This window comes from Festucalex cinctus, chromosome 3 (genome assembly GCF_051991245.1).
Source record: "Festucalex cinctus isolate MCC-2025b chromosome 3, RoL_Fcin_1.0, whole genome shotgun sequence".
In the NCBI taxonomy this organism is placed as follows: domain Eukaryota; kingdom Metazoa; phylum Chordata; class Actinopteri; order Syngnathiformes; family Syngnathidae; genus Festucalex; species Festucalex cinctus.
In genome coordinates this window covers 23,714,875-23,727,517 of record NC_135413.1, presented here as the reverse complement: position 1 = coordinate 23,727,517, position 12,643 = coordinate 23,714,875, and the positions used below count along the sequence as shown (strand labels likewise).

The 12,643-nt window shown below is 41.0% G+C and overlaps 1 protein-coding gene across 3 annotated transcripts in view; it reads left to right on the top strand.

Moving 5' to 3' along the window:
• Nucleotides 1-12,643, top strand: part of roraa (RAR-related orphan receptor A, paralog a) — a 264,732-nt gene that overhangs the window by 199,803 nt on the left and 52,286 nt on the right. Inside the window, exon 1 of one of the 3 annotated variants that reach the window (XM_077516877.1) lies at nt 566-713. The exons of the other annotated variants lie outside the window; for them this stretch is intronic. Coding sequence (XP_077373003.1) covers nt 683-713 — 31 coding nt within the window. The 5' untranslated portion in view covers nt 566-682. Of the gene's footprint in view, nt 1-565; nt 714-12,643 lie in introns of those variants that run through there. 3 annotated transcript variants of the gene reach the window in all.

The window sequence follows — 12,643 nt, the reverse complement described above, 5'->3', positions numbered from 1 at the left end:
CTAATCATTTATGTATTATAATTGTTTGAATTAATCAACCTATTAATCGATAATTGGCCATTGTTTCTGCCAAAAAGCAGCCAAAAAAAAATCACATGGGTCAGGGCCTAGAAATTACACATCCACCCTTATCCATCTTCTATTTTTTGCTACTGATGCCCCCACCCCCTCCCCCTTCTTTCCCCCCCTTCTCATCCTTGTCTAGCAATTTGTCCCCTTTTTACTTCACTTTATACTTGACATTGCACCACAGAGAACAAAAGTGTGAACCGGTGTCTGCTAGTTTTGACTGCAAAGATAAGAGCACACTTGGATAAGTATGGTGGGGGCAAGGGAGGGTGTGTGTGTGTGTGTGTGTGCTATGTCTAGCAGAGGCGGGCACGCTCAACTGCAATCAGCGGGAAGGCGGCCAAGCTTCCCTGCCTGAGCTCTCAGCGCCCCTACTGGCTGCACGCTGTGCCAATCAAAGGCGGAGGAGAGGAGAGGAGTGGGGGAAGGATGGGAGGGAAGGGGAGGACGGCGAGGGGGGAGGAGTCAGAGCCGCGCGCTGATGTCACAGTCACATGGATTCTGGTGTGGTCATGCTCCAAGGCTGAGAGGCAGAGAAGCTGTGCTGGCCAGCTGCTGCTGAAACAGCAGTGCGCGGGGGGTGATAGTTGTTCTCTTATGGACCCGAAGCTTAATGATGTATTTTGTGATTTCAGCTATGAAAGGTAAGAAGGAGCACAAAAAATACAAAATAAAAAATAACAATGCATGCTTTTGCGGGCAGCCCGAGTAACAAGTCGGCAAGTACAGCCTCGCTATTCATAGGCTGCCAACTCTTTGCATTTCATTTGCAAGGCATGAGAGTGACAGAGAGAGCGAGGGGAAGTGCATGCGAGGAAATGCTGCTTTTGAAAATGTGTACTTTTTGCATGATTTTTTATTTTTTTTTGGTCAAATCTTTACATTTAAAAAACTGAACATGATTGAAAGTCAGTGTTTTCTCATGCTGCAGAAGTTACATGTGACTGTTTGTCATTTTGGACTTTTTGGATGATTTCATGGGGTGGCAGCAGGGTGAGGTTGTCGAACGTGGCTCGCAGACAGCCGACTGCCAGACGATGGGATGATAGAGGTGTATGGGTGTGTGTATGTGCATGTGCAATAATGATGTGTGTATGAGAGTGCTCCACTGACCCATTTTTTAGGGTGTGGGGGGGTGTAGTCGGGTTTACATGTGTGGCCATGAGACCCTGACTGGGTCCTCCCCGTCTGCGTGATGATGATCTAGGATGCCAAATCCCAACTCTTCCACCCCCTCCATTATACAGGCAAAAATGCACACACGCACACACACACAGACAGTGAAAGTGTAGTCATACATAGAGTGCAGCACGCACTTCTCTCATGCATGGCTTCACACACGCACATGCACGCACACTGTACATGAGCATGCGCTTCACACATTTGAATCCACTCTGGTTCTCCGGTGCAGACAAACGTTAGGACTCGTTTGCAGACATGCTCACGTGCACACGCCATGCAAATGATTGAATAACAAGTCATGAGGGACCGAGAGCTGTCATTTTGCATTAAATGCAAAACAAAACCAGCCAAACAATAATGCCGTGTGGCGTTTACTGCTTTTTTTTTTTCTTTTTTTTTTTGGAGCGTGTGCGTTCCACCTGACAAATTTACATTTTGGCGTCTGAACAGCATCATTGTATGAAATTGTGTCTATAAAAGCACAAAACGGTATCGTCCATAGACGTGCGTATGAATGATTGACAGCATGTTTGTATTCATGTGTTTTTATTGTGATCGCATTGCATGAGATTAATTCAGAAGTCTTAATTGCTGGACCTGGAAAAATGATCACGTTATCATCTATATTCAGTTTAGAATTAAGGACATAAAAACGTCTCACATTTTGTACACAGGCCGACGCAAAAAAAAGCAATGTTGGTTACTTACCATTTAAATGCATTAATTTCAGCTTTATATAATACCGTTCCTTTGTGATTTAGTAATGAACAAAAGTTCTCTTTAGGGATGTGCGAGTACCGATACCAGCTATGGTATTGGGCCGATACAAGGCCTTATTCCAAGGTAATCGTACTTCCAACGGTATCAGCCGCCCTCTTGTGGCCGTTTTACAATCAGGAACTACAAATCGCAAGAGTAGAAAATTGCCATTAATTGAATGTATTTTAAACGAAAAATCATATTTTGGGATATGTCTTTTATTTTTTTTAATTATGCATTGTTTTGGGGGGGGATTTTATGGATAAAACTAGTGGTATCGGTATAGTTGAGAACTTGTACTGGTATTGCTCCTAAAAAAAAAATGGCATCCAACATCCCTACTTTTTTTTTTTTACACTTTTCTGCTAATTTGACTATTTTCGTATGTCCATCATGAACTACAAGAGCGGCACAATACGATAAGAGACACTTTTGTGTAGCCCTGCACCCTCCCGGGCCCCCCCCCTCCGTCTCTACACTGCCTCCCTTTCCCCACCACTGTCTCTCAAGTACCTAATTACCTGTAATGGAAACATCCCTCTCATTACCCCATGCAAATGAGGCAGCCTACTCAGCACAATTAAAATGAAAAAGCCAGTTACATCATTAAAGAAAGTTCTTTGATGTGCTTATTGACAGAAAAGTATTTTAGAACAGAAAAGTCCGACCCTTCTGCGCGGTTAACCCCTTCATTTAGAACACCGAGGGCGATCGAGAGCTGCTTTTTTTTTTTTTTTTTTTTTTTCTCAACCATGTCTGAGCGCGTGCAGACTGTGCATAAATATGTGATTTAGTGCGAGTGTGTACTAGACTGTAAAAAATGTTGGGGGTCTTCAGAGGAGGTAAGGCCAAATGTCTGGTGATAGGCGCTTTGAGGTCATGTTATCATGGCTGTAAATATTTGCTGTTGATTTGCTCCTCATTTGTCTCTCCCCATTAGTGGCCCATTGCAAAGCTGCAGGCCCTCACACATTAAAGCAGAGGTTAACAAGATTGGCCATTATCCACTTAAAGCCTCAGGACATAGCGAGCCAAAGGAAAAATGGCCACAGATTAAGGTGAAGGCAAATATAACACAGGTTACCTGAAAGGATTTCAAATAAAGAAGGGGAGGGACTAATTTGGGGAAGTCCTTCCTCTAGTTAGGTTTTAATGAGATGCTGCTTATAAGACAAGTACATTTAAAATCTAAATACGTAAAAAAAAAAAATATTTTGATCTTAATGCCTCAGTCTCCGAGGATTTAATTTCCACAGAAGACCAACAAAAATCAGCCTGACAGACAGACCGAGCGTGCGTGCCTTCGTCCTTTCTTTCGCCTCTCAGCCAGCAGGAAGTGCAATGGCGTCCCCACGGGTTATTAACGTGTGCGAGGTGGGCCAGTTGGTGGCGTGCACAGCGAGATGCACACGGCTCTGCTTTCCTGGCTGTTTAATGAGATATTGACTGCCCATTGTGGGCATGGATTTTTGATTTGGTTCTATGATGGAATAGAGTAAGGATATCAATCCTCACTAACTAAATATATATATATATATATATATATATATATATATATATATATATATATATATACACATCTCCTGTCTTGTCATTCACACCTTGTGGTGCTGACAGATCGGTCCAATCACAGGCCAGGTTAGCTAATACTCTGGCGCTTCCACCAATCAAACCAGCATCAGTTAAGCATCAGGCTGTGTGAGATTTTTTTTTTCTTCATGAGTCACAAATGTTGTGTTCATTTTCACATTTTTACCCAAGCTATATATCAACTATCTTAATATATCATTTTCCTTTTATAGCTACGTCCTCCTGTCACGTAGCATTTAACTGCTGACACGCTACTTCCTCTGTCAGCACTGCTTAGATCATCATTTACCACAGCTATGGCATTAAAGATAATGTTTACTCTTCTCCTTTTTGAGGCTGCTCCTTCTTTCATACTATGGTGTTGCCAATAAAAGAACAGAAAAAAAGAGGGGGGACGGTTATAATTGTGGGAATGCTGAAAGCATTCCCACACATTATTCGGCTTTTTATTCTCCACACTTTTTTTTGCCGTGTAATAACTCCCACATAATACTTCCGATTTACACCGTTCAGATTTCCACTTGCTTCAAATATTCACGCCATCTTGGGAATATATCGTCTGATTTTACAGTACTTCCAATATTCACACAATTTAATGTTAAATACGAACTTTTCCCCATTCATTTTCAATGGGACTGACATTAAAATAAGTCCCCCTTTCCACACCCACTTCCAAATATACAATCTCTCATCATTACCAGTTCTGTAATATTGCTCAGTGGTGCACTTGGTAAAATGCATTGTCCAGTAACCAGAAGGTAACAGGTTCAAATCCCACCTTCGACTATATATATCCATGGCAATTATGCTAAGTGATTACATGTATACCAACTATCTTAGTTCCACTATTCCATCTGAATAATGGCAGGTACTGCATGCCTATTTTATTTTATTTTTTTTGCTTCTTTCCATTGTATATCGTTAGTTAAATTTTTCCATCTAAATGAATGGAGGGTACTTTCAGATAACACTTTTACATATAAATAGGCCATTAGCCATGATTTTCAACAAGCCAAGTTGGCTCACATGTTAAATACTTGCCTGGCGTTACAGAGACATGCAAGTGCGTTGGTTCAAATCTCGCTTGGGAAATATTTTATTAGCATTCAGCTTTCAGCATTCCCACGGAATTTCTGCAGAAATGTCACTTTGTCTAGTTTGATGCTAGTTGTACTGAAATGTATACATTTATACACATCTTTCTTGATATCAGCATTCTGTAGGTACTTTATTGATCCCAAAGGAAATTTCTGTTATCCAGAAACAGCGATCTAAACTAGTCTAAGTGCAATTTCTGGAGAAATTGCATGGAAATGCTGAAAACTGAATGCTAAGATTTGAATGCATGTGGAATGCTTATGAACTAAATTGAGAAATAAATTATGAAATTATAACCTCCTGGTTACTGGACAACGCGCTTTACCAACTGAGCCACCGAGCAGTATCAGACACCTGGTAATGATGATAAGTTATATGTATGGAAGTGGGCGTGGAAAGTGATATTTGGAAAATGTTAAATGTCTGTACCATGAATGGGGAAAAGTTTATATTAAATGTTAAATTGTGCAAATACTGTAAGTAATGTGGAATCAGACGATATATACCACGGGAGACGTGAAGTTTTGAAGCTAGTTGAAATTTGAACGATGTAAATTGAAAGTATTATGTGGGAGTTGTTACACGGCAATAAAGTGTGGAGAATAAAAATCACAATAACATATGTGGGAATCAGCATTCCCACAATGACAAAAGAAATCATAAAAATCTATGTTCAGATGTGAGGTAATGAAAAAGTTCCGATGCAATTTGCCGCTTCTCTGTTTACCACTATGCATATTATTAGTGTTGGGGAAGATTAATAACAGGGCAAAATTGTTTTCCTTCCCTATTTGCACCTGTTTGGCCTTATAAAGCATTCAGCTTCGAAGTTGTTGTTCCAGCAAAGTTGTTCCCCCCCCCCTTTTTTTATTCTGCGTTTGTATCGTGTTTCCCCTCTGTGTGGCCTCTGGAGGGCTGTCTGTCCATATGTGTTTTTGAAGTTGCATCAAAGGGGAAATGGGGAGAAAAAGCATTATTGATTTTGCGTTTTGTCTGACTCAAACACAAGAGGATGTTAAAAACACGCAAGGCGTTTAGGTGTTGAGTGTGCGGAGCCGGAGGGAGATGGGAATGGGGATGCGGGAGAAACTGCAAAAGGTGGAAGGTGAGTAGGAACTCCAGACTGCATTAACGCTCGTGTCCCCAGAGTCAGCGGCTCGATCCTCTGACTCCCATCATTCCCCAGCCTGTTCTTAATGGCAGAGTCGGTAAAGTCTCTTATTGCGGGAGAGAAAGCCGCCAATGCTTCATGAGATGTGTGAGTCCTCAGATAGTTGGCCTGCTTCTCTTTGAAATGCCAAGCTGCTTTCTTGTAATTGTAATCAGATCTCATGCTGGCAGCGCCTAAAAAAGAGGAGCATTGTGAATGTCTTTTATCACCTCACTCTCCTCATGTGTCCACACTAGCAGAGGTGTGGTGAGCCCATAGCCTTTTTAGCCACATTACACAGCATACACAAGTACCTGTATTGTAATTTTGGAAAGATTTCGGTTGTACATCATTCCAAAATAAACGATTGCTCGGTACACAGAATTTTCTTTTATGTGAAAAATAGGATATATCGAAGAAAAAAGCAAGTGGCCTTAAAATACTGTTCCAAGGTGAATGAGTTCTTGATCACTGTCAACACACTTCACTGTACCGTGTCGTGTTTATTTTCTTAGTTTAATTAATTGGAAAATTATACGCTTGCGGGTATGGTAAGTGAGATGCGCTGTTTACGTAGCCTGATCAGGGATCAGAACTGTACCGTGGTGACCTGAATCGTGGCTCTTTCCACGAGAAGAATGAGTTATTAGTCATGTTCCAAGTAGGACTGTTGTCAGATGCTAGTTTGAATTTCGACTTGGGGCGTGTAAATATGTCTGTACGTGTATAACATTTTCGCAGTTTGACTTCTTTGCTGTAAGTTGCATTGTTGCAATGGCGTAGTTTTAGTTTTCGTCACATTTTATTCTTAAATTTTACTGTTAACCTGAAAGTGACACACCATCACTAGTGGTCCACAAATGGAAGGATGCTGAAAAGTGTTTATGACTTGAAACACAACTTGTTGTACACCGTATTGTACAGAACCGAATCGTCCTGGTTTGGCATCCCCAAACCAACTAAGTGCAGTGAAACCTATCCTCAACTATTCATTTGAAAAACGATTTTAAGCTTTTGTGTTCTTTCTAAAATGCCACAAGATGGCGCCAAAGCCCTGGCTGATAGGAAAGTAGTAATTGGTGTCAAGGAAGTGTGTTGAAGTGATACTCAACTCCAACATTTTTGTAGAGGTTTAAGTATAGTCTGGATTGTTGGCAGAAGAAGTTAGAGTCTGTTTTGGGATCATAGGATGTGCTTTATGGTTTAAAATTCAATTCAATTAACTATTTTGGGGCGAGGAGTCCATTATCTGTGTTGTTTCTAGTGTTGGTCCGATACCGGTATCGGCAGAGGTGCCGATACTGCATTAAAACAGTGGTATCGGTATCGGTGACTACTCACAAGTAACATGCCGATACCATAAATTCCAACGCTAATATAGGATTTTGGATGGAGCATCTTGTGTCTTGCTGGTGCACGACATTCACTGGTATGTGACATGTTCACTGCATCCCGATCTAAGATATCCTATTGGCCCTTGAATGCTCTGAACCAATGGCAGGACAGCTTTTTCATGTTGAGGAAAAAATAACTTAAGTAACGGTATGGTATCGGTATCGGCCGATACTGCAAAGCTGGATATCGATATCGGTATCGGTAGCCAAAAGACGGTATCGGAACAACACTAGTTGTTTCTGCTATTCATAAATAGGATTTTACTGAATCTGTTTGTGTGGTTACCTAACGTCATCTCTTGGAAGAAACGTGACTGTCCAAGAGCTGTTTGACTCAGCAGCAATATGGTCGCAACGTGCTCAAGCTCTTGTCCTTGAAGCTCTCAAGAAAAGACTGCCCACGGTGACGGCACTGTCAGAAGTGCATCGCTAGAATGCTGTAGAGTCAGGGCAAGATGAAGGGTCAGAGGTCACGACATGCAAAGTCACCCTGCCCTCCGCTCCGTGGAGACGGACTGCTGCACAGAGGGACCCTGGCAGGGAGGAAAGGATGAAAAATGAGAGGTGCATGGAATTGTGATGAGCTGAGGGCGCGGGCGGAGCTTAACAAAGGTCGTCGCTACATGCGCTCTGACACTTTATTACAAAAGGGAGAGAGGTGCGAGGGCCGTTTGAGTATAAATCCCAGAATAAGCCACGAGGGTTGCTTCTTATCTGATTCGGGATGAACCAATTAGGAATCCTCCTGAGCAGCAGGAGGTGCTGTTCTAACAGAGGCAAACAATCCAAATTTGAAATCTGTGACCCTTTGCACAGATTCACTTAGCCGCATGTTTAGCAACTTCCATAGGAGCGGCGCGAAAAAGTTGAAGCTCATATTCAAGGTTAGCGTCGAAAAGCACTCGCCGTCCCAAACAAAGACATTTAAAAAAAAAAAAAAAAAAGCTGTCATCATGAATAACAAAGAAAAATAGCCTTGCCGGAACAGTCTGTTCAAGATTGATTTTTATGCTCATGCATACATTTGAAATGGAAGAAATGCTGCTTCAGTGCTAATTACCAAGATGAAAGGAGAAGCAATGTGCAAGGCAATGAACTTTGTTTAAAGGCGCTGCACATGGCTGTTTCAGGGACGTGGCACTTTAATGAAATCCAGCCCTGTTTACTAACTTCACGAGTGTGCGAAAATGATACTTTGAAACAATTTTCTCAGAATTAATGTTTGGGAGAATAGTTGACGACAAACTTCATTCACCAGGGCCCGACATGAAACCTTTTTGGCCCTGTCAGAACTGGAACAAGCTGTTTCCATTCATGGTATCGTACGGTATCATACGGTATGGTATGTTATGTGGACCGACACTCTGTCATACTAAGCTCAAGCATTGGGCCACTGTTAACACTGGACCCTGTTCATGGTTGCTGTTTTACTTACATACAAATAACAATATAATAATATTTATTACAGATATAAAATAAAACAGCTATCCAGAGGAAAAATAGCATTTAAAATATCTGGTCGTAAAACTGATTTTCAAGATTTTTTCTGTGTACATTATAATGGAGTATAATATGCAATGTTGTATACATTATACATTATTATATACAATGCTGTAAATCATATTTACAGAAGATGCTACCCCAAAGCACTGTTACATTAATATCCTTCATAAATTTTCATACAGTATAAGTGTAGCAAACTAATACTGGCGTGCATCCATTACTGTTGACCAACCGTCTTGGGACTATTTCACTTTTTAAGCGGGCTCATCATTGTCATGTAGCAGTAGTACATCTATTGTTTTAGTGGCTAACACCAGAGCTAGCACGTCAAAAACAGAGAGCTGCTTCACTTTTACACCATGTATCCATCTGGAGGTGTTTAATCGTGTTGGTATGAAATCGAACGCCATGTTGTAGCTTCTGCTTATAGCATACACAAAGCCAGATTTTTGTCAATCAAACATTTTATCGACTGTCTATTCCATTGATATTAATCACGTGTCTGTCCCGATGCATTGATATTGAAATACCAGACAGCCCCAGATAGCCAGAGCCAAAGTTTGAACGCAGGACTTCTCGATTTTAGGCAGATATGCTAACCACTTGGCTATCATTCCACATTCTTACACCTATTTGATTTGGTTTTGCTAACATACAATTGGAAACTCTATAGTCAACCCCACCCAAAAAATGTTGACAATACGTACTATATGCAACCCCACTGGTCTAAATATGGTCTTCTGGTTGATATTGCATTAGTGGAATATGAATTAAGCAGCAAAATCCAGCCGTTTTTACCCATCTCAGGGTCAGCCATTTTGCCACTTGCTGTCAACTGAAGATGACATCAATGTTGCGCAGGTCTCAGGCAACAACCAATCCCAGGTTCAGAAAACAGGTGATCTGTGATTGGTCGTTGCCTGAGCCCTGAGCAACTGTGATGTCATCTTCAGTCGACAGCAAGTAGTAAAATGGCCGCCCCCTGAGAAGGATAAAAATGGCTGGATTTTGCTTCATACCGCTTATTCCACAAATGTAATACTCATTCACTCCCAGCCATTTTCACAGAAGCAGTCCCGTTCGCTCCTGGCTGTTTTACTGGATTTTGACTGATTTTGCAAGGCCCACTGCATATTGTGTTCTATTGCTATAAAAGCATGGAACCTATCAAAAGAAAGATTAAAGTCTCTTCTTTCATCAGGAAAAAAAATATGCTTCTATCTGTTTCCGTTTTGCAGCAATTAGCATTAGAAGAGAGCTAAGTTTCATCAGTTTTCACAAATCTATTTAAAATTGTAAGTAATTGAGCTTTTTTTCTGCATGGCCCTGGTTGATCTCCTTTGCTCTGCTGCCACCTGCTGGCCGTTTGTGTAATAACTACCATTTCTGCAACCGTTCTTTGCAGTTGAGAGGCTGCATCAAAGACTTCTGTATGCTCTAGCATAAAAAACAAAAACAAAAAAAACGTATAAATACGTCTTTGGGACACTTAGAACATTAAAAAACGTATTTATACGTATTTACGTAATACGTATTTATACGAATGTGTGGAGAAAAACAAAACAAAACAATGTATCCAATATCAATAGCAATCGTTCACAATTACATATTTGTGAATGAGGCCTCAATGAGTTTGAGACCGTGTGTGAGTTTTCCAGCAGGAGGGCAAATGGGGTTAACTTGTCTGTGGAGAGCTCCTTGACCTATCTGAGCCGAGCTCCCCGCCACCCCCTCCCCGCAATGTGGAATATCTGATTGCTGATTATGAGTTTATTCCCCATCGCGCCTAGCCTTGCGCGCGTCAGGATCCGTCCCTCCCCGGCTGAACTGATTAAGGAGCTGGAGATGGTGCTCCAGCTCTCAGCGATTGCTCAAAGACTCCAAAAGGCTGGTAATCTGGAGTGCAGCTGGCAATCACCCACCGCTGTCTCCTATGGGGGGGGGGGGGGGGGGGGGGGGGGGGGGGGGGGGGGGGGGGGGGGGGCTTGAGTTGTTTTGTTGTTTTCAAGTGGATTTTTTTTTCCTTTGGCTTATTGTTGTCTTTGCTCCCCTGGGCTTTCTTGTTTCTCGAATAAGAGCTTTCTTAGTGCTGAGCGCAGGTCCTCGTCAAGCAAGCCACTCAGCTCAGCCCGGTCCAGCCTCGACAACAAGCGTGTCAGCAAAGAGAGTCTCGGGATACGCTTATGATCGCTCTCTAAGAGGAGCCTAATTTAGGCAAAGAGGAGCTTGATGTTAAAAAAAGCTTAGCTCATTTTCAAAGCCAAAGAATCCAACACACGGGACAAAAGCATCAGTTAAATTGAAGGAAATAGCTCCACAGTTGCTGGAAAAATGTATCCTTATGTAAACTTTTAAGGGCTTATGTGCTGTTAAATGGATTTGTGTCAACGGGAAACACATTTCGCAGCAAAAGACGGGCACGCCTGCTTTATTTGCTCGCAGGGATCTGTCGCTCGGTTACAAATCAGCAGCTGTCATCTCAAAGTTTTGTTTTGTCAATAGTTGGAGGGGAGAGGAAGACAGCCGTATTCCAACGGCGCTGATGGCTGTTTTAATGCATTTAATGCGTGTCTTGGGGCAGCAAAGGAGAGTGTGCCCAAACAGAGCATTCTCAATTACTATCAATCCCTGCGCAGGCCTCCGCCTAATGGCATCCCACTGTCATCATACACAAGCGCGCTGCAAAAAAGGGTTGAATGTTTGCACATGGAAAGTTCTACAATGGGCTTTCTTATGCTAATGCTAGTGTCCTTATGACAGTACATTTGAGTTCATACAAACTTTGCTGCATACTATAATGATTAAACTGTTTATTTTGAGACACTATGTCTTGGCTGGGTTCTGATCATCTCTATAATGATTAACTTAAATCAGACTTAGATCAAGAGAAGGTTCAATTAAAATGCATTTACTGAAACTGAGAATTTGGAGTGAATATTTTTGACTGGCAAATACGTTCTAACCTAATTACAAATACGTTTAAACATATTTAAATAAGTTAGAACATATTTGCAAGTATATTTGTACATATTGGCATGTACATTCGAACATACTTGCAAATAAGTTTGAACATAGTTGCACATAGAAATGAGACATTTTCCACTTTTTCTTTCTACATTTTTTCCCATGCACAAGTCAACATCCTATCATAAGGGGACAAAATGCATTTTTTTTATTTTTTTTTTATTTTTTTATTATTTTTATTTTTTTTAGCATTTTCTTGCAAATAAACGTATTTGCCGGTCAAAAATGTGTTGTTAGTTCCCCGCTCGCGTAATCAGGAGACCATGGTGACAATCATTTTTTGTTGTTATTAACAGGTCCCAGTTTTATCAAATTTTGTTTGTTCATAACAGTACTTGACAAGTATTCAGTTCAGTTTTCATCATACATTCATTGGAATCTAAAATATAATTTTAACACTTTCTGTTCAAGCTGAACTTATTGGAACTTGATACATATGAATATTGTAAAATATCAGACAAGTCTACAACAAATACATTTTCTGGTTGGATGCTTTCAGGTGGTATTAGTGTTAAGGTGGAATTTGAGCACCAGTGTCAACAGTCACCTTGGTTTTTATTTTCTAATTTTACATATTTTTCTACAACAAAGTGCTGTCTTTATTTTCCCTATCAGCGCCTCATGACTGAATCATTTAGTCTGGCAGCAAAAGATGTCAGGGTGAAAATGTTTTAAGGCATGCTTTCTCCCCAAATGAAAATGATCAAGTACCTAATGAATACCTTGCCCATTTCGGCGGAGGATTACGTTCATATTTTTTTTGTTTTGATCTTTTGACACATGTTTACATCGCCTGCTCTGCTTTGATCACAGCATGCATTTTTTCCCCCTTTCTCTTGATGTGGGATTATTCTAATTTATACATAAGGGATTT